Consider the following 19,588-nt stretch of genomic DNA (forward strand, 5'->3'; position numbering starts at 1 on the left):
TTGATTGGCTAAGGTGGCTCCTTGTATTGCAAATTGTGCCTAATTGGAAGGATGGGTGGTGTAGGCAATGTTAGTTGCGGCCTTTGTTGATACATGGATTGAGAAATCACCCTAGAATAATGACATTGGAATGTATCATGATTTCCCCAACAAATACAGTGGGCACAGTAGAGTGTTGTTGGCCTTGCCCTAAGATGAGGGCACTCCTTAGTGGGATCATCTCCATTGCATACCCCACACCATATGTTATCTCTTTGTGGAAATAGATGGGGATTGCTATGAGCCTCTTTTGATGCTTCTATCTTCCATTGTTGGCTCAACTTGTTTAATAGATCGGTGGCCAACCCTTCCATGTTTAGCATCTTGGGCGCCATGCTTGCATCCTTAGTTTCTTCTTTTGAGGTCAAATCCTTTATTGTTTGGGACAACTAGAAGGAAGCTGAGGATTTATCCTTTTGGGGCTTCACCATCATATTATTCCCTAGGCATATCGTCATCTTGCTGCATAGCTCGAACGAGGTGGGATTCATAGCAAATAAATGATCATGCAAAGTTAGCATCCCCTAACCCTATGAGGAAGTGTGGGAGAACCTGTGCATCACTCATCCTCTCGTGGGGTTCACATCATGAGTTTAGATGTTTAATCTTGGTGATATAGTCTCCTAAGGACTCAGTCTCCTTTTGCTTCACTTCATAAAGCTGGATAATCGGTCTCCACTTGGGACCACTAGGGGCGAACCCCACAATGAAAGATTTATGCAATGTGTCCCAATTTATTTTCTCATCAAGGTTTAAGACTCTGAACCATTGTCTAGTCTTGCCATCAAGACTCAAGCCAAAAGCGTTGACCTTGTCTAGATCCCCTATATCACCAAAGGTCTCACATATTTGTTCAAATCTCTCAACATGGGAGACTAGGTCTCCTTCTCCTACAAACTTGGTGATTATCTTGGAGATTGTAACAGGCTTGCTCCTTGAGGGGTTGGTATCCCTTTTTGGAAAATATGGAGCTGGTGTTGCGGGCCCCCTTCCTAGCGCTTGCACTACGATTCTCATAGCTTCGTCCGTAAGGATCGTTTACGATACAGAAGGAGGTTGTGAAACGGTGGGCCATGTCCCGTACATTGGTGGTCCTAATGCAGGGTTCCATGGATTTGATGGCACAAGGTTGGGATGGGAGGATCCAAGCCCACCAAGCATTTGCATTGTGACTTGGGTCAAATTGGGCCTATAGGTTGGACTGGGGGTCCTCTAGGGAGTGGTATGTTCACCCTTGGTATAGGTCGATAAGGGATGTTTGTTGGGTAGTGAATATCTCCCATGTTTTGTTGCTAAGGAGGAATCGTAGGCTTTCGAGGTGGAAAGTCTTAATTGTGGGCTTTCGAGGTTACTCCTCTGCCCCGTTTGTTCTAGCATTTGGGATCCTTATGCGAATCTAAGTCCAAATCCATCTCCATAGGACTTTCTATCATCAAAGAATTGATAAGACGGGGGTTGATTACTAGTAGGTATCATGGGACATGGTTCCCTAAGTATTGCTTGTGATATTGGTGGTTGGGCCAACATTTAAAGCTTTATCGTTGCCCTAGGCTACCCAGCAAATGGGTTTAGTAATTCCGCTGGGTTTGTCAATCTAAACCTTTCCATGATATTGGAAAAGGTTCCCCTTTATCTAGCTGTTGTTGTGGATGGGGTAGGAGAGTGGAGATCATTGGGGATGTAGTTCAGAGCCACTGAGGCTCTAACATTAGAGGGTTCACCCATGTCTCCGTCTTGACTCATGGACTCTTCCAAGTTGGATAATTCACTTGGAGGTGGTTCTTGCAAGAAGTGAGAACCGACGTTTGGGCTTGCTAACCCTAAGGATCCTAATCTAGGTATGGAGGTCGACAAGATGGCATTTGAGGCACAGTCTTCAACCTCAGGGTGAGCTTGTAGGACTCTTCTTGATCTCAAGATCATGCATTTATTGGCACAGTTGAGACCCCAATTCTAGGTTGATTCCACCTCGATGCCAGGTCACGGGGTGGCAATCACTTGTGGCTTCCCTACGCCACAATAGGGCAGGGTCCAGGGACAATGTCCTAGCAAGGTACGGGGGTCCCAACTTTCAGGTGCTATATTACACTTATATCCCTACTTTTTCCTTATTTTGGTGTTCCCAGAGCTATCCCTTTAGACGAGGGGATAGAGGCCTATATCACCAATCCGGTGGGATAGAGCTAACCGACTCGGCGGGATAGTAGGACGACGAGATGATCAATATGGCATCGGTTGGTGGGATAGATGGATGGCACTAATCGTCGGAGGGATATCAAGTTATAACACCAGTTCAATCCTCCTATAAGCCCATAAATTTGATAGGTGGGTTAGGTGGCTGACACGTGTCAATCGATAGGATAGGGGGCTATGGCACTGGGATAACTAGGCGGTGGGATAGCTGGCCTATGGTGCCAAGTCGGGGGATAGAAACTCGTAGTTTTGCCAACTAGTTTTTGATGATTTTTGATGATTATAAAGTTTTTGTTCAAGTTTTTTTGTGATAGGGGGATGACAAACTACCCAGTCTACCTATCAATGCAAAAACCAACAAAAAAGAACAACTTTTGAATTGCAAATGGGGTGTTTTTGTAAAAAGCGATAGTTTCTCCTTTGAAAACCACTTTGAAAATCACTTCAAGCATCACTTTTGGGTGTTTTTGTTGTAGTTTTCTATCACACACCTTACCAATCCTCTAAACTATCTTTTTATCAATTCAAAACATAAAAAACATCAACAAGAAGCTCTAAATGATCCAAAATGATTTCCAACAGAAAATGGTAGCTTCGTCTTTTCCCTTCCAAAACTCACACTTCTCACTCATTCCTCTCCTACAACTCCACTATCAGTGCTCCTAGTTAAGCTTGAAATAATGAGCAATAGGTAGATGATGACAAAAAGCAAGTGCAATGCAAAAAACAAACCTTGAACTCCCCGAAAACGGTGCCAAAGATGTGTAATCTTGACAGAGACTTAGGTGTAGTGGGGATCTTGAAGGAATGCTGATAGAGCCTCCACTCCAAGCGACTCTTTGTAAGAGCAATGCAAAGCATGAGCCATTGCTAGTGTCACTCAAGCGGCACCCGAATTGTTGCAATGTGTTTCCACGAAAGGAGGGAAAGGGGAGAACATGTCATAGCAGCCCCTCCTCTCCTTTTCTTTTGGGCACATGCACTAGATCTCCCTCCCCCACACTCTTCTCATATGGGGGCTTACAAATGGGAGGTGACCTTTCCAATAGAGCATGTGGGAGGTAGACCAAGGAATATTGGGGCTGAGATATAGAGCTTCACATGAGCTGCCATGTGGGCAGCACATAGAAAAGGAAGAGGCTACCACATGGGCAGCATACAGGCTACCATGTGGGCAACTATCAAGGTAGGATGCCCCAAGACATAGGCGCCTATGGTGCAGGGCCTGTGGGTAGGTGTTTGACTTGCAACAGAGCATTGGATAGATGGCGGCAACATAAGGGACCTGCTAAACAGGTAGGCACACACGTGGAAGCAGCGACAGGTCCTAAAAGAAGGAGAAGAGGGGAATGGAGGGGGATGGAGTGGCAAACACAAAGGCACTACAAAGAAAACAAGAAAACACCCAAAAGCACTCTTTGAAGAGAAGGTGGAGCTTATATTCCAAACTTGTGCGTCCAACAATGAAGTCCAAAGTCAACCACTTGGCCTTTTATACATGTCACCTTTTGAAGGGAGGGTCAATCCTATTCCTTGTACCTACCTCTCTCTCTCTCTCTCTCTTCTCTCTCTCTCTCTCTCTCTCTCTCTCTCTCTCTCTCTCTCTCTCTCTCTCTCTCTCTCTCTCTCTCTCGTTACAACCACTTGGGCCCACATTGCACCAAGGCATATGCTAAATCTCTCAACCTTTCCTTGTCTCCATTTCCAGATCCCTTAACATGCTCAATGGTTGTTAACATGGAGCTATAACTGGAATTTGTTCGGTTCCTCTTTTGGGGACACTTGGTCTCCTTCCTATTGGTAGATTTCCTTGATCCACATTGCTACTCTATTCCTAGCTCAGCTTCTTGGGTAGCTTCAATTTTGACCTAGAAGTTCAAGTCATCTTATTGCCAAGGCAATGCATGTGCTAGCCTATGGCTGTAGTATTGATTGTATCTTGACATTCGATTGGAAAAGTAATAACAAAAGTTTAATTCCAATTCACTATGTAGAACACTTCTCTGATTCTTTTTCAATTCATTCTAAGTTGTGCGCTCCCCCTTGCCCCTACAATTTTTTCATACACTACATCCTGTTGCACTCGTTTGTCATTAAGAGAACCATATTCACCTGATCATCTTGGAATAGCATTGTACCACACACCCAAACCAATAGTGAAGGGCAAGGAGATGAACCAAGGCAACAATAAGCAAAATCACGATTTGGAATCAATAGTGTTGAAAAATGGCCCCTTTACAATTTTAAGCTTTGGAATCAATAATGTATAGCCACATTCATTAATGTTTTTAATAATATGACAATGTCCCCTTTAGAAAGTCTAAAATGCACCCACTCCTCCAATAGAATCCCTCCATGTTGGAAAATCAAAGCATATGGCTACTTTTTCTTCTCACAACCGGAGACAATCACAATTTCAAATCTCAAATGAAGTGATGCTTGAAATATGGAAACTCAAATTCACACCAAAAACTTGCATATGACTCAATTATGTCTCACCTCACAGGCGTGTTGCTGCTTACAAGATATACTCACTACAAGATACATAACAAAAGTAGTAAAGTCATGACCAGCTGCTTCGATTTTTTATAGAGGAAATTCCAAAGGCCATCCCGTACGGACAGCCAAGAGGCAGCTCCAAGCAATCACCTGAAGGTAGATTTTCCAACTCTCATGGAGCCACACCATCAAAACACGTGGAGAAAGAGGTCATCTTTTGTAGAGGAATCTCATAAAGAACCTCTAGGTAGCCTTTGCATGTAAAACTTTGAAGTGGAAAAGAAATCAAGCTTCTAGCCTTGCAAGGCCTCCCCCTGTGATGTTTACACAAATACCACACGATTTCCAAGACCCCCCCTTAAACTAAGTAGGGGGAGAAAAGATAAACAAACTAAGATCACTCATCCACTCACATAGAATTGGTTGAAAAGATAAACTTAGAAAGATCACACCAACTCATGTGGCTACCCACAAAGGGTCCAAATAACAATCACCAAAAGCTCTCAAAAAATGTTGAGTTAAAAAGCATAGTCATGTTCAAGAGTGACCCAAATGTCTCTCTGTACTAGTCTAGCAAATTGCCACCTTGTGTCTCCTCCACAATACATGCATTTGTGCTTGACTTTATGCTCTTCAAATCATATGAACACTTGTAGCAGAACTTCTTTATGTGGCTTTCTCTCCAAAATGCTCGCAAACCAAACTCATCTTATTTCCATTATTATTCATCTTGCCTTGTCTTTTACTACCTATGCTATGCCGACCGACTCCATGCCAAATAGCTTCAATCCTATGGCTTCACTCATTAGCATAGAAAAAACATCATGAAAGTATGAAGAATCTGAGTTTTACCCTAAGAATGGTGACCAGCTCAGAAGGTAAACTCATCAATAGGATAGCCATTGCATTGTTGTCATTTACTCTTACTCCAAGTGCCCGTAGTTGTCTCATCAGAGACTGCCTCTAGTTATGATGGGTTCCTAGAGACTCGTTGTCTCCCATGTGAAGCCTGAACAATCTTTGAATTCTTCACTTCCATACCAAAAAGTGTTTCTAGCATATGTGGATTATAAGCAGCCCCCTTGGAGGCATCCACATAGTGGAATATATCCACATGAAGGGCTTGACCTAACATGCCCAAGGACTTTTCAAATTTAAGCTCCCAAGCTTGGATGTTTTACTTCCCTAATTGTTTTCTAGTTTCTTTTTAGATCTTGACGCAGCTCCCCAAAGCCCGTTCTACATAAGCAACAACCTAATAAGGAGTTGCCACATGTTCTTCCCATATAATTTGATGACATTGAAATCTCCTACACTAACCTTATGAGATTTCAACCAGTGCCCATTCTAATTCCTAACAACTATTCACAAATAGCTCCTCACATGGAACCTTTAGAGATCATAACCTCATTTTAACCTTTCCACTAGTATTAAGCCCTTGTTATGTGGCCCTAATAGCAATGTAGGAAAATCAGAGCATATGATAGTTTTACTTTTCACAACTAGAGATTATCACAATTTCAAATTTCACATGAAATATGCAGGAAACATGGAAAATTCAAGTGACACTATTGTGCACACTAGAACACTTTTATTATCTAGAACAAACAACTTGACTACTTATCATCCCTATAGGCTTGTCACAGCTTACATGATATAGAACAGATAACCAAAGACTCACTACTATGAGACAATAATAAGACTATTGAAGTCACGATCAATTGCTTTGACTTAATATAGAAGAAAGACCTGAGATGATGTTTGACACCTTCGCCTCTTGGCTATCAAAAGGGTCAGCTAAGCAACTCAAAGCAATGACGAGAAGGTAAATTTTTGAACTCTCATGGAGCCATACCATTGAACCTTATGGTGAAAGAATTCGCCTCCTACAAAGGAACTACCTCAAGAACCTCTACGTAGCCTCTGCATGGCAAACACCTCAAGCTTCTAGACTACGAGGCAAAAACCACAAGATTTCCAACTCTCCATGGGCTATCCAAAAGACCAATAATCCTATTTATTCTCCTTCCCATTGTCTCCTGATGTGACATATGAGGCCTTGCTATATTCTCTTATTATCTACAACTTGCTAATGCTAGTAGGATATCAACTAGTACTGGTAGCATACTTCTTGTTGTTGGCCCTTAACTTGCTTTGCTCCCTTGTTATGTACCAATCTCTCTCCAGTGTGAACAAAAACCCCCAAAAAATGAGAGATGAAGTCTTGCCAAAGTTCGCCCTATGTCACAATATACTTAGAGAGGTCGATTGCTAAAGTCCACCCTATGTCACAATATACTTAGAGAAGTCAATTGCTAGACACACTAACACCACCTATATGAGGCACAAAGTTGAAGGTACTGGTACAAGACAAAGTTGAAGGGTACTAGTAACCTACAAGCATGCCATTTCACAAAACATTTAAAATGATATAAATGGAATTTAAAGATCCACTATGGGAGAATTCAGCCCTCATATATGGAATTGTCATATATACCAAGCAATTGAGCCCCTTGTCAAAATTGAACTATATTCCAATTCAAAGGAGGTATTGATGTATGTCTAACCCCTTATCATTGATATAGCAATCGACAAAGTTATGTTCTCAACTTTTGTTGCAATTTTAAATTCCCTAGTACAATCCATGAAGATATCATGCATGAACTTCAACAAGCCTTTGTGTTGGGGGACAACCTAACACTCCTAAATCTAACTTTTAAAGAATCTCCTTTGGTCTAAATTGCCTTGAAGAATCCATGATTTAAATGTGTGATGGGATTTCCTTGTGGTCAAGTTTTTATGATCATGTTTTTATGACCACATTGGCATCTAGATTTGCATCAACATGTCATAAAGTCAAACCCAAATGCCATATCAACACCTAAAATTTCATGTCATGAGTTCTTAGATGCCACCATCATACTAGAACCCAAATCCCATGTCGTTATCTCAGATGACACATCATTAGTTTTGAATGCCACAAACATCCATGGCTTGGTCATTTCTCATCCAATCGAGCCCAATTTAAATCAATATTTCACATAGTGAAAGAACACATCGTTCAAAAACTTTTGATGCCATAAATAATATTTTTATGCACTACTATTGGCAGTCAATGCAATTATCAAAACAAGTTAATTTTTAGCTATTTAGACCATATCTTGGTCAAAATCAATGTTGTCCCCACTAACTAGTTCAACATATCAAATGCCATTATTGTAAAGTCATTTTGGTTATTTTTGGAATGTTTTGGAAAATTGTAACTCCAATATCCATTTTGATCACTTTTTTGGGTAGTTTGGTCACATATTCATTAATTTTTATCAATTTTGAGAGCATGGAGTACCCACTATATGTTAACCCTATATATCATGCTTTGAGAGCTAGGGGGAGTCACCATATGGTAACCCTATAGATCACATGAGTTCAAGGCCTATTGTTTAAATCCCTTATTTGTGAATATTGTGATATAAAAAAGCACCCATTTTCTATACAAATCTGTAACTTTCACAAAATATGTTTTATGATTCCCCTTTGTAACATATTTCCATTAAAAACCCGATGTAAAGTATCCTTTTGTTGAAAGCACAAAATAGTTACATTTTTTTTCACGTGAACCTGCCAGTTTTGAGATCCATTTTCATCAGTCCCCTTATTAAACGTTTTCATCGGTCCCCTTAATTTACTAAAAGGATCAGTCAAGGCATTATTTGTAGCTGACTATTGTTTTCAAGTATGGCAAAATCACATGATGAGATGATATTTTTGGACCAAAACTATAAACATGATGACAAGTATGGGATTTGGAAATTCAAACTTGTGAACAGATTCCAAATGATTAGGTTGTGGAATATTAATACAAAACAAGAGGAGAGTACAACCTCCTGCATATCCTTTTGACACTATCAACACTACATCAACTGCAAGGACTTGTTAAACATTAGAGTGCAGGGGATGAGAAGCTGTAGTTAGCATTCAATCCCATGATTCCTCACATTAGAGACAATGCTCAATTTAATTCTAAAAATAAGTTCAAAATCAGAATTAATATCATCCGTTGGTCAAGAGATCAAGACCACAAGATTAGTATAGATCCCCCTTAATGGTGTAAGTGAAACATATGATCAGTTTGTGATTGCAAATGGCTAATGGGTTTTTTTTTTGGCTGCAGGTAAATAATTTGATGGGGAAAAAGGTTGGGTTCAACAAGGAAGAAGAAACTTGTCACATTCCCATAGCTATCAATCTAAATAACTTTCATCAACTTAATCCGAATCCACATCAAGGTCCTCCCACTCATAAGGACATGGAATCCCAGATGTAGAGGAAACCTTGGAAGAGGAAGCAATCCAAGCAGTACTCCTAAGAAGTTAAGATATTGTCATTCGTATGGTATGTCAAGCCACTGCAACCTAAATATAGAAGAAACAAAGAGATATAGCATGTAATCAATACATTGGAGTTGGCAATCAACATCACAATGAAGGTGATCTGCATAGACATTCTTCACATTATGCCAATGATTTATATCAAGATCTCTCATGATTAGTTCCTTCACAAAGTTCTTAGCTCTCAGTATGCCAGTATAGAGAAACCAGTTAATCTAAATTAAAACGATGAGAGCAGCTTGACTCAGATGCAAGTAACAGTGACTTCTAAAAAGGTTTGGTTTTTAGAACCACATCCTAATAAGAATACCAAAGAGAATGTCGTTATGGGTGATGATGCCAAGTCTTTCTGGAATAATAATTGGTGACAGTAATTAAGTATAATGCTTTACCTATTGACAAAGTAGAAGATTAACCCCATACGTCTGAATGAAGGTTGACCATCTTGGTCACAACTTGATACCACATCAAATCTTGGATATTGCAAGAATAACAAAATAGGCAAATGTATTCTCACTACTACAACTGGAAGACACCATCTGCCTTGCGTCAAAATTTTGAAAGAGTTATTTGTATGTATGCTCAACACTAGTATGTCTATCAAAATTCTGCCTGGTCTCTCTATTGGCTGTTTGTAGCTTCCTCTCCAGCTGCTTCAGGGGCCTGTTTCTGCAAGGCTTCCCCAATCTTCATCGCAGCTAATTGGACAGCAGATGTCTTCTGCTTGATCTCTTCGGGATCCTCACTGCCCAAACATGCCTTCAAATCATTCAAAGCTGATTGAATGCTCTCAGTAATTTCTGCAGACAATTTGTCCTTGTATTCAGTCAAGCTTTTCTCAGTGGAGTAAATAACACTGTCTGCCTCATTTTTGGCATCAATAAGCTGCTTTCTCTCTTTGTCTTTTTGAGAATACAGTTCAGCATCCTTCACCATCTTTTCAATATCAGACTCTGTCAGGCCTCCAGATGACTGTATAGTAATTGCTTGCTCCTTTCCAGTTGCTTTGTCACGTGCGGAAACATTAACAATGCCATTGGCATCTATATCAAAGGTCACTTCGATCTGAGGAACCCCACGTGGAGCAGGAGGAATACCAACAAGATCGAACTGTCCCAGCATTTTGTTGTCAGCAGCCATCTCTCTTTCTCCTTGCAATACCTTGATACCAACCTGAGTCTGACTATCAGCTGCAGTTGAAAAGACTTGACTCTTCTTTGTTGGTATGGTGGTGTTCCTTGAGATCAACCTGGTAAATACACCTCCCAGAGTCTCAATACCTAAAGAAAGAGGAGTGACATCCAATAAAAGTAGATCTTTGACGTCACCTCTCAAGACACCACCCTGAATGGCTGCACCCATGGCGACACATTCATCAGGGTTTACACCCTTACTTGGGTCTTTTCCAAATATACTTGCAACTACCTCCTGAACTTTAGGCATCCTCGTCATGCCTCCAACAAGTAGTACTTCATGCACATCCCGAGCTGAGATGCCGGCATCCTTCAGGCAGTCCTTACAAGGCTGCTTAGTCCTCTCTATAAGATTGCTGACCATAGTCTCAAACTTCGCTCTAGTCAAAGTCACATTCAAGTGCTTAGCACCTGAGGCATCAGCTGTGATGAATGGAAGGTTGATATCTGTCTGAGTTGAAGAAGAAAGCTCCACCTTTGCCTTCTCAGCAGCTTCTCTGAGCCTTTGAAGTGCCATTCTGTCGGAAGTCAGGTCTACACCTTGTTCTTTCTTGAACTCCTGCACCAGATGCTCGAGTAGGGCATTGTCGAAGTCCTCGCCACCTAAAAAGGTATCACCGTTCGTTGCTTTCACCTGCACGCACTCATTCACAATTTTTAAAAAGAGTCCAACAAGAGAATTGGCAACAATAAACATTGGACCTATAGCCCAACTATAGGAAGGAACCACATCTTAATGTAGAACCCACCTCGAAAACCCCCCCGGATATCTCAAGGATAGATATATCAAATGTGCCTCCTCCAAGGTCAAATACCGCCACAACGCCCTCCTTTTTGTCTGCTCCATATGACAACGAAGCTGCGGTCGGCTCGTTGATAATTCTCATCACCTCAAGACCAGCTATTCTACCAGCATCCTTTGTGGCTTGGCGTTGGGCGTCATTGAAGTAAGCCGGAACAGTGATAACGGCTTTTGAAACTGGCCTACCAAGGTAAGCCTCGGCAGTTTCCTTCATCTTTGTGAGCACAAATGCACCAATCTGACTCGGGGAGTATTGCTGTCCGGCGGCCTCGACCCACGCATCTCCATTTGGAGCTCTAACGATCTTGAAAGGGACCATTTTCATTTCCTTTGCCGTTTGAGGGTCATCGAAAGGTCGTCCAATTAATCTCTTTGTACCGAAAAGCGTATTAGTCGGGTTCGTTACAGCTTGCCTCTTGGCAGGTGTTCCCACCAGCCTTTCCCCTTTCGAGGTGAAGGCGACCACGGATGGTGTTGTTCGAGCACCTTCAGAGTTCTCTATCACACGAGGGGCCTGGTTGAAGATTCAGTGTGCAAGTTAGCCCAGGTAGCATAGACAAAATTCTATAATAATCTAACCCAAAACGAGACCTCACGCTCACCTTTCCATCCATCACCGCGACACATGAGTTCGTAGTGCCCAAATCAATTCCAATTATATCGCCACCTGCAGCCTTAGAGCTGTATGAATCACACGCAATGAGTCAGGACGTAAAAGCGGTGATGCATCCATCACTGCACAGTGAGACGTGTATTCTTCCCGATGGACGGATTGAAGTCCCACGATGCTGGCGCATCGAAGCGACGCGCACAGCTAAACGGAAGAACCACGAATCAACAGAAAAGCACGCGGCGGAGGGGAAACGAAGGAATTCAGGCACGTCCAGAAGAGGAAATGATCGAGTTAGAGGATCTTAAACGGCCAACGCATTCCCAATAGAAGCGGGGGGCTACCGCAGAGAAGGCGGTTCCAAAGAAAGAATAGGGATTACAGAGAGACCGAAGGTTCGCGATTAGAGCAACCGAAGGTTACCGCAGAGGACGCGGTAAGAATGAAGGTTCGCGATTAGCGGAACCGAAGGTTCGATCGCAACAACGTACAGAGGGAGGAAAAATCATATTGGCCAAAGTACCTGAAGGCGCGAGCACTGTCGAACCATCGTCTGGTAAGAGAGGAAGCGAGCTGATGAGCAGAAGTGGTGCGCGATTCCACCTGCAAAACAGTCAAAGCGAGAGAGTGAAAATAGACCTTAAATTCACAGGACAATGTGCGCGAGAGAGGGCAAAACACGTACTGCAGCTACGGAAGAAGCAGAGAAGAGGAGGGAACGAAGGGAGGAAGAAGAGGCTCGTCGGAGAAGGCGAGAGGTAGCCATCGCTGGGGGGAGGGACAATGGCGAGGGAGCTCAAGGAGACCTATGGGGGAGGATCGCTACTATGGCTATGGCTTTGTCGAAATGAAGCTCACTTCGCTAATGCAGAAAAACCCCCACACACACAAAGACAGACTCTCGCGCACACGGACCCCTACTAAAACCCTAACTTCAAAAATATCGAGCCTCCCAAAACCCTAAACCCTTCCTTGTCCACTACGTCTTCTTCACTCATCTCCTTCCCCTAGAGATGCTCACCTTCCTCTTGTCGGCATTTCCTACACAATGTCACATCCGCACCATGAGTGACTCACCATCAGATTTGGGAAGATGGCCCGCAATGCAGATTTGTTGAGTTGGCTAACAGAAGATGAGCTCCAGGTCATAATCAATACGAGCCACCCAACATTCAAGAAATGCCCACAGGAGGCTCCCAAAAATCACAGTAGTGAGCTAGGGAAATGCCTGCCGTGGGCATTTCCTCATGTCATCCAATCATGCACACCCAAATCATTATCAAACTAAGGGTTACTCCCTTCCTGATGCTAAGGCGACCTTCTCCTCATGGGATAGAGTTCTACACAAGGCTCTGGCAAGAGGCAAGTCAGATCAAAATGTTAGTGGTGGAAGGGAAGAAGCAGAAAACCCCTAGAGAGAGAGAGAGAGATGTATTAACGTCCACGAGAGGCGTCGCAGGCCTATGGGACAAAGTACACAGAGACGAACTCATATAAGCCTTAGTGGGCAAAGGATGCACTAGGGCCCTTGCTAAGTCTTAAACAAAATCATAATCATGAATAGAAATAGTCAACTGCAACTGCAAGCAACTGCATAGTGGACCAGATCAATTTATCCCAATATTAGGTACAAACTGAAAAACAAGTCAGTCTCGAAGCTGGGGCTCATAATCAGAATCAGAAACCGAAGCCTAGCAAAGTGATGGCTCTCTGGTGAGCTGCAAAGATATCTTGTATTTGTGTTGGAAAGGTCACCCCCCCATCTTTAAGCCCCCATATGAGGAGAGCATGGGGGGGGTGGACTTGGGTCCTAAGGGATGGCCACATAGGCAGCAAGATGGTTGCCATGAGGGTAGAGATCAGAGAGAAAAAGGAAAGTACCTGGAGGCTTCGAAGTGGTGCAACACATGGCGATACATACATGGCATAGATCCGGCCTGGAAGAGGTAGATTTGGAGCAGCACAAGATGGCAACTTGGAGAGTAGGGAAGATGGAGATACCAACAAGGCCCTTAGTGCTGAAACTCCAGACTACAATAGATAGGTCCACCCTCATGAGCATGCGAGCATCCTTGAAGGGGACCAAAATCTACTTGGATGATGAACTCGCCCTTCTACAGCAAGTACACACAAGGGAAGGCATGACACGTGTAATGGCAACAAGGGAAGCAGGAAAATGGGCTACCTACAGGGATGGCAAAGTGATTATCCAGGAAAGACCTGACAGGGGGGAGAAGGGAGAAGGGGAATTATGACAGTGTCAAACCCAGGAGGGGATTGCATAAAACAAGCTAAGCATGGCTGTATGGAACTGTAATGGTATTCTTTGGTTCGTGATCCTGGTGGTTTCTTGGAGACATACACAAATGGAGACATCATCTTCTACACTGAGACACATGAGAGCCCAGAGACAAGGCTACCCATAGTGATAGGATACACCTGGGAGTCAGTTCATAAGAGAGAACTGAAGAGAGATAGTGGAGTACGAGGCTCTGGAGGCGTAGCTGTCCTTTTCAAGACACACTTGAGACCACTCATATCAGTGGTACGAAGAGAGGAACATGCAAGTCATATGTGGATACGAGTCTAGTTGCTAGATGCCTGGCCAATCTTCATTTTGTTGTATGCTACTTCCCCTCAGACACATCATCATATGCTCATGAGATCACTACAAAGGGACACAGATCTTATGAGACAATACATGATGATATCATAGAGTTCTCTAGACAGGGAGACACCCTCCTTCTTGGGGACCTCAATGCAAGGAAAAGAGATAGGCAAGTGGGCTTACTTGACTTCCCATATGAGAGAGACCCCCACATGACTCCGGAGCTAAATGCAATAGAGCTTGGGATTTGGAGACACTCTGCAAATACCTCACATGGACGACATTTGCTTGAGCTGGGAGTTGTGTCCACAATCTCATCATCTACAATGGCCTTCAAAGATGGCCATCATCTAGGGGATTCACCTACTTCCCACATGGAGGTGGGACTAGCACAGTAGCATTAGCTTTTGTCTCACATATATATCACCTAACAGGGACCTAACAATACCCCCCCCAAAACTCGGAGCTGTTGACCACTCATATCTAGCCCTCTATGTTCTTGCTACTACGAGAGTCATAGGGAGAGCTCCTACAACAGCCCATTCCCATACCCAGTTTTACCATGCCCTTGATCCAGTGTATGTGAGTCATTTAGCTAGAGAGCTTCCGGCCCTATTGGAGGATGATTTAGATCCGCCCATGCCTTAGACACCCTTGTCACAATGATACATGACGCTGCCACCAGATCCTTTCCTATGACCTGATCTGCACGGGTACGAGATGGGAAGATTGTGGGGTTAAAGGCATTTGTGCCTAACTTTGGCTTAACCTTGGTTATGTATACTCAAACAATATAGATATGGATAGACTGAAGATTAAGACTGAAGATTAGGGTGAATGAAGAACCCGCCAAAAACATGTCTCTTGAGCTTCCTCTCCCTCCTAGCTTCCTCTATTCCCTCATAACTGGTATCAGAGCTACATTGGTGCTCGATCCGTGGGAGGAGCTTGGAACTCGAGTGCTCAATCTTGAGAGCAGGGACAAGAGCTTCGTGGAGTTGTAGCTTAGTGTCTATCACAAGGAAATAGTCGTGGGTGTGCAATCCCCTATGTGTTTGCAATTGCCTGAATCTATTTTGGAAGAGAAGAACTTTTTTTTTTGTTGCATACAGGGCTGTTTCTTGAGGTAAACGATCACAAATATGCTTTCATGAAAGGCTGTGGTGGACAAATCAACATTAAGAGCAAGCCCTTGCATCGTTGGTCGTAGGCTTTGATAGAAACCATTCAAGGCAATCATGCCGCCCTCAATATTTTTGGGATATGGTTCATGATTATGCTATGACAAGCAAATAAGTAAAAACTATGAAGCTAAACAACTTCTGTCAATCGCTATTGGTTTGATGATGCTATTGGGGACACGTTGTCATAGCAGAGCTAGGGGAGGCAACCTGTGTGCAAAACAATCCCACAAGAGGTGTAGTCGCTTGAGGCAGACATTCCAGATTGTGTAGATTTTGACAGTTTTGAATCGATTGCTGGATCTAAAGCAAGCTACCCAAATCATTGAACCTCTGTCACTTGTTACAGAAGAAGGAAAAGGTGAAGCCTCCAGTGTGAAAGCCAATTTCTAAAATCCAATTTGTTATGATTTGGGGAAAGCTAGCAGCCTGTGACATATCGACACAGAGAATAGCCCATGTTGGGATAATAGCTATTGATTGAATAAGTGTGTCTATGGGCTGTTGCTAGAATTCAATTCGTTGATGCTTTGTGTTTCCATCCTGCCATTTTTGATTGAATTGCCATAGTTTAGAAATTTGCCGCAAATATTGAGCATTGACTTGCTGAGAGAAATTGGTAGTGAGAGCCTTGTGTGAGCCAATGAACCCGAATTCAAAAGGTAGCAAATGAAGGATTGAATAGAGAAATCGACACAGGTCACTTGTAGAGAGCAGAATCGATAGAGATTTAGAAATTTCATTTTTTTGATTTTGCTTATCCAAAGTTGCCTTTGTATTAGTAACTGCCCAGTTATTGGCACAATTTTAAAAAGCCATTTTACCCCTCTTTTTCACCACAATTTCAAGTGGTTTTTTAGGAGTTTTTGGGCATCGTTTCCAGAGCCGACTGTTGGGCCTTATCGTTGGCAGTTGAGGTTTCGTTTTGAGCAAACTTTTGCTATTTTTTGGAGTATGAAAGTGATGCTTTTTTTAGTTCCCATTTGATCCATTTTGGGTGCAAATTTGTGCTTTTTTGGCCACTATTGGATCTCCTTTGCAGTGATTGATCAAGGCAAGTGTTTGCAGAGTTTATGCATCTATTTGTGATGATTTTGGCACTAGTTGAGTGCAAAATGGAGTGCTTTTGGTGAGCAGATCTGCTTTCAGTCTTTATCAACACTCTATTTCTCAAACACATGCAAAGCAAAGATGCTACTTTATGCTGAGAAATAGCTTTGACATATTGCAGTGGATGCACAGGTTGTGCTATGATCTCTTGGATGAGATTTTGTTGATGCATATGCTCATGAACAACATTTATGCTTAAGCATTTTGGCACTTATTGGCATTGGGATTGCCGTTGTTTTGCCATTGTAGTTGGCATTTTCTTTTGCGCTAGATTTGCTCATGTGGATGCATAGTATATGCACATGAGTCAGATGCATTTTGATGCTTTGAGCCTTTGAGGTTTGGTGATATTACCTTCCATTTTGGCATACACATTTGGGTGCACTTGGTATTTGGTGTGATTTCCCTCTTGCAGGTACTAGCATTTGGGATTTTGTTTCATTTGCATCATGGCATCCTCTTCCATGTCTGAAAAGGAGTTTTTTAGCATTTAAAAGTTTGATGGGACAAACTTTGCTTTGTGGAGAGAACAGATAATGGATGTGCTTATTCAAAAGAAGTAGATTAAACCCTTGGTAGGGATTGGAGCTAAGCCTGCAGATATGTCTGAGGATGATTGGAATGAGTTGGATGCATTAGCAAAGTCTACTGTTAGACTTCATCTTACAAAATTAGTTTATTTCACAGTAGTAAATTAGCAGACTATGAAAGATTTGTGGAAGAAATTATGTGCCACGTATGAGAAGGAAACTGCCTCTAATAAAGTTTACCTCATGAAGAGGTTGTTTGAGCTGCAGATGAAAGAAGGGGTCTCCATTGCTTCTCGCTTGAATCAATTCAATATTATTTTCTGTAAGCTTCAAGCTCAAAAGATGAAATTTGATATGGAGACTAAGGCGATATTCCTCTTATGTTCATTGCCATCCTCATGGGATACCTTCCGTACAACTGTCAGTAACTCTGCACCTGGTGGAGTACTGAAGTTTGATGATGTTTTGGGTAGCTTGTTGGCCAAGGAGATTAGACGAAAGTCTATGGATGGCAACAAGTAGGACACAGCCTTAAATGTGCAAAGGGGGCAGATCACAATTCAGGGGGAAGTCCCAAGAAAGAGGGAAGTCTCGTAGCAAATCCAGGGCACGGAACATTGAGTGTTACCATTGTGGCAAGAAGGGTCACATGAAAAAGGATTGCTACAAGCTGAAAAGAGAGCAAAAGGATAAGAAAAAAATGCAAATTGGGGTGCAAATAAGAAGGAAGAGAGTCCAAGGGAAGACAAAGAAAAAATCACGATCAAGGAGATTAATGCAGTCTTCACTGATATTAGTGACAATGACATTCTCTTCATGTCTAGTCTATCATTTGGATTATGTACTGCATTTGAGTTTTTTTTATTTTGAATTTTGTGAGCATTGTCTCTATGGGAAGCAGACTAAATCAGCCCATAAAAGAAGGGAAAAGAAAGAGCTTGAAAAGCTTGATTTGGTGCATTCAAATGTATGTGGTCCCTGTAAGAAAATAATACAATGTCTGTGCTCAACAGATAACAGGATCTTGTATGCAAGAGAGAAAACAAGATAGTATGGAGAATCAAAAATTTGATTACTATAGAATTGATACAACAGATGGCGCTGCCTCCCAGCCGTGCGATCTTGTGAAAGAAGCCTCGATGGCATGCTAGAAACAGTAGAAGACGGAGGCTGAATGCTAAGGAATCAAGGTTGCTGTAGCCAGTGATGAAATGGGCTTCACAGACTTGCTCTTATATAGCCACCAGTCGTAGTCAGTTAGGCTCAATTGGGTGGCCGACCTAGTCCGCCCAAAACGGTCGACTGGGGGTCGGTCCCGAAATAGGTCCCCGACCATACGATAGAACCGGTGCGCAAAATAGAGCAACTCACCTATGGTGTCCGTTCGGCCCACAGCCATCTGGGATCATCTGAGGCTCCAAACGGGCCCCGCAACCCGAGAGTGGGCTGCCCCGAGAAATGCTCCGTCTACCCTCAGTGCGGTCAGTCAAGGGATGCCTTCCCGCACTTGCATGTAGCCTAGTTGGCGGTGTGCCAACTCTATCTGAAGCCGTTCAGCCATCAGGCCACACATGGCCCCCATCTGGTGTCCAAACTAGGACCTACCGGATAACCGAGCTACTCAAATGCCTTCTCCTCATATGGGGGGCTTACAAGTAGAGTTAGCTGGTTCCCACGTAGTTACACGAGAGTGGAGCATTGATATCTAACAGTCCCATGCCTACACGGTCATTAGGTGGGGCTAAATACTATGTGACATTCATTGATAATGCAACTAGCAAAGTGTGGGCTTATGCTATTACTCACAAAAGAGAGATGTGTTCCAAGTATTTCAGAAATGGCTGGCTTTGGCTAGAAATCAGTCAGGTAGAACGCTTAAATGCCTATGAACTGACAATGGTGGAGAGTATCTCTCTCATGACTTTCAGCATTTCCGAGATACACATGGGATCAAGAGGGAGCTCACATCCCCTTGTACTCCAGAGCAAAATCTAGTTGCAAAATAGATAAACCGTACCATTCAGAAAAGGTTGCAATGTATGCTTTCTAATGCAAGTCTTCCTGATGGTTTTTGGGTTGAGGCAATGAAAACTGCAGTGCATGTGATCAATAGATCACCTAGTAAGAGTTTGGATGGTGGTATTCCTAAAGAGTCATGGAATGGCAAGAAGCCCTCTTACTCTCATTTACGTATATTTGGGTGTGAGGCATATGCACATGTGCCAAAAGAGCTTTGGAAGAAGCTAGATCCTAAGTCTAGGAAATGCATCTTTCTGGGTTATGGTGAACGTGGAGAGATGGGCTATCGTCTCTGGGATCCAGAGGGAAAGAAGATCATATGAAGCCATGAGGTGGTCTTTAATGAGAAGAAGATGCATAAGAAACCCATGAGGGATGTGGAAATGAGGAGGATCACTTTCGAGGATGTGAATCCC

General features: G+C 42.8%; 1 protein-coding gene across 1 annotated transcript; it reads right to left on the reverse strand.

Annotated features, from left to right (window-relative positions):
* Positions 1–9,545: 9,545 nt before the first annotated feature.
* On the reverse strand, positions 9,546–12,650 carry LOC147880148 (heat shock 70 kDa protein, mitochondrial-like). The gene is made up of 5 exons (XM_087370525.1): positions 12,410–12,650; positions 12,248–12,327; positions 11,717–11,795; positions 11,062–11,628; positions 9,546–10,946 (listed from the first exon to the last, which is right to left on the reverse strand). The coding sequence occupies exons 1-5, from the start codon at positions 12,488–12,490 to the stop codon at positions 9,741–9,743; spliced, it is 2,013 nt and encodes a 670-aa protein (XP_087226651.1). The 5' UTR covers positions 12,491–12,650; the 3' UTR covers positions 9,546–9,740.
* Between the last annotated feature and the right edge of the window lie 6,938 nt (positions 12,651–19,588).

This window comes from Dipteris shenzhenensis, chromosome 32 (assembly GCF_047967505.1).
Source record: "Dipteris shenzhenensis isolate YYH24624 ecotype China chromosome 32, Dip_SZ_1.0, whole genome shotgun sequence".
Lineage (NCBI taxonomy): Eukaryota > Viridiplantae > Streptophyta > Polypodiopsida > Gleicheniales > Dipteridaceae > Dipteris > Dipteris shenzhenensis.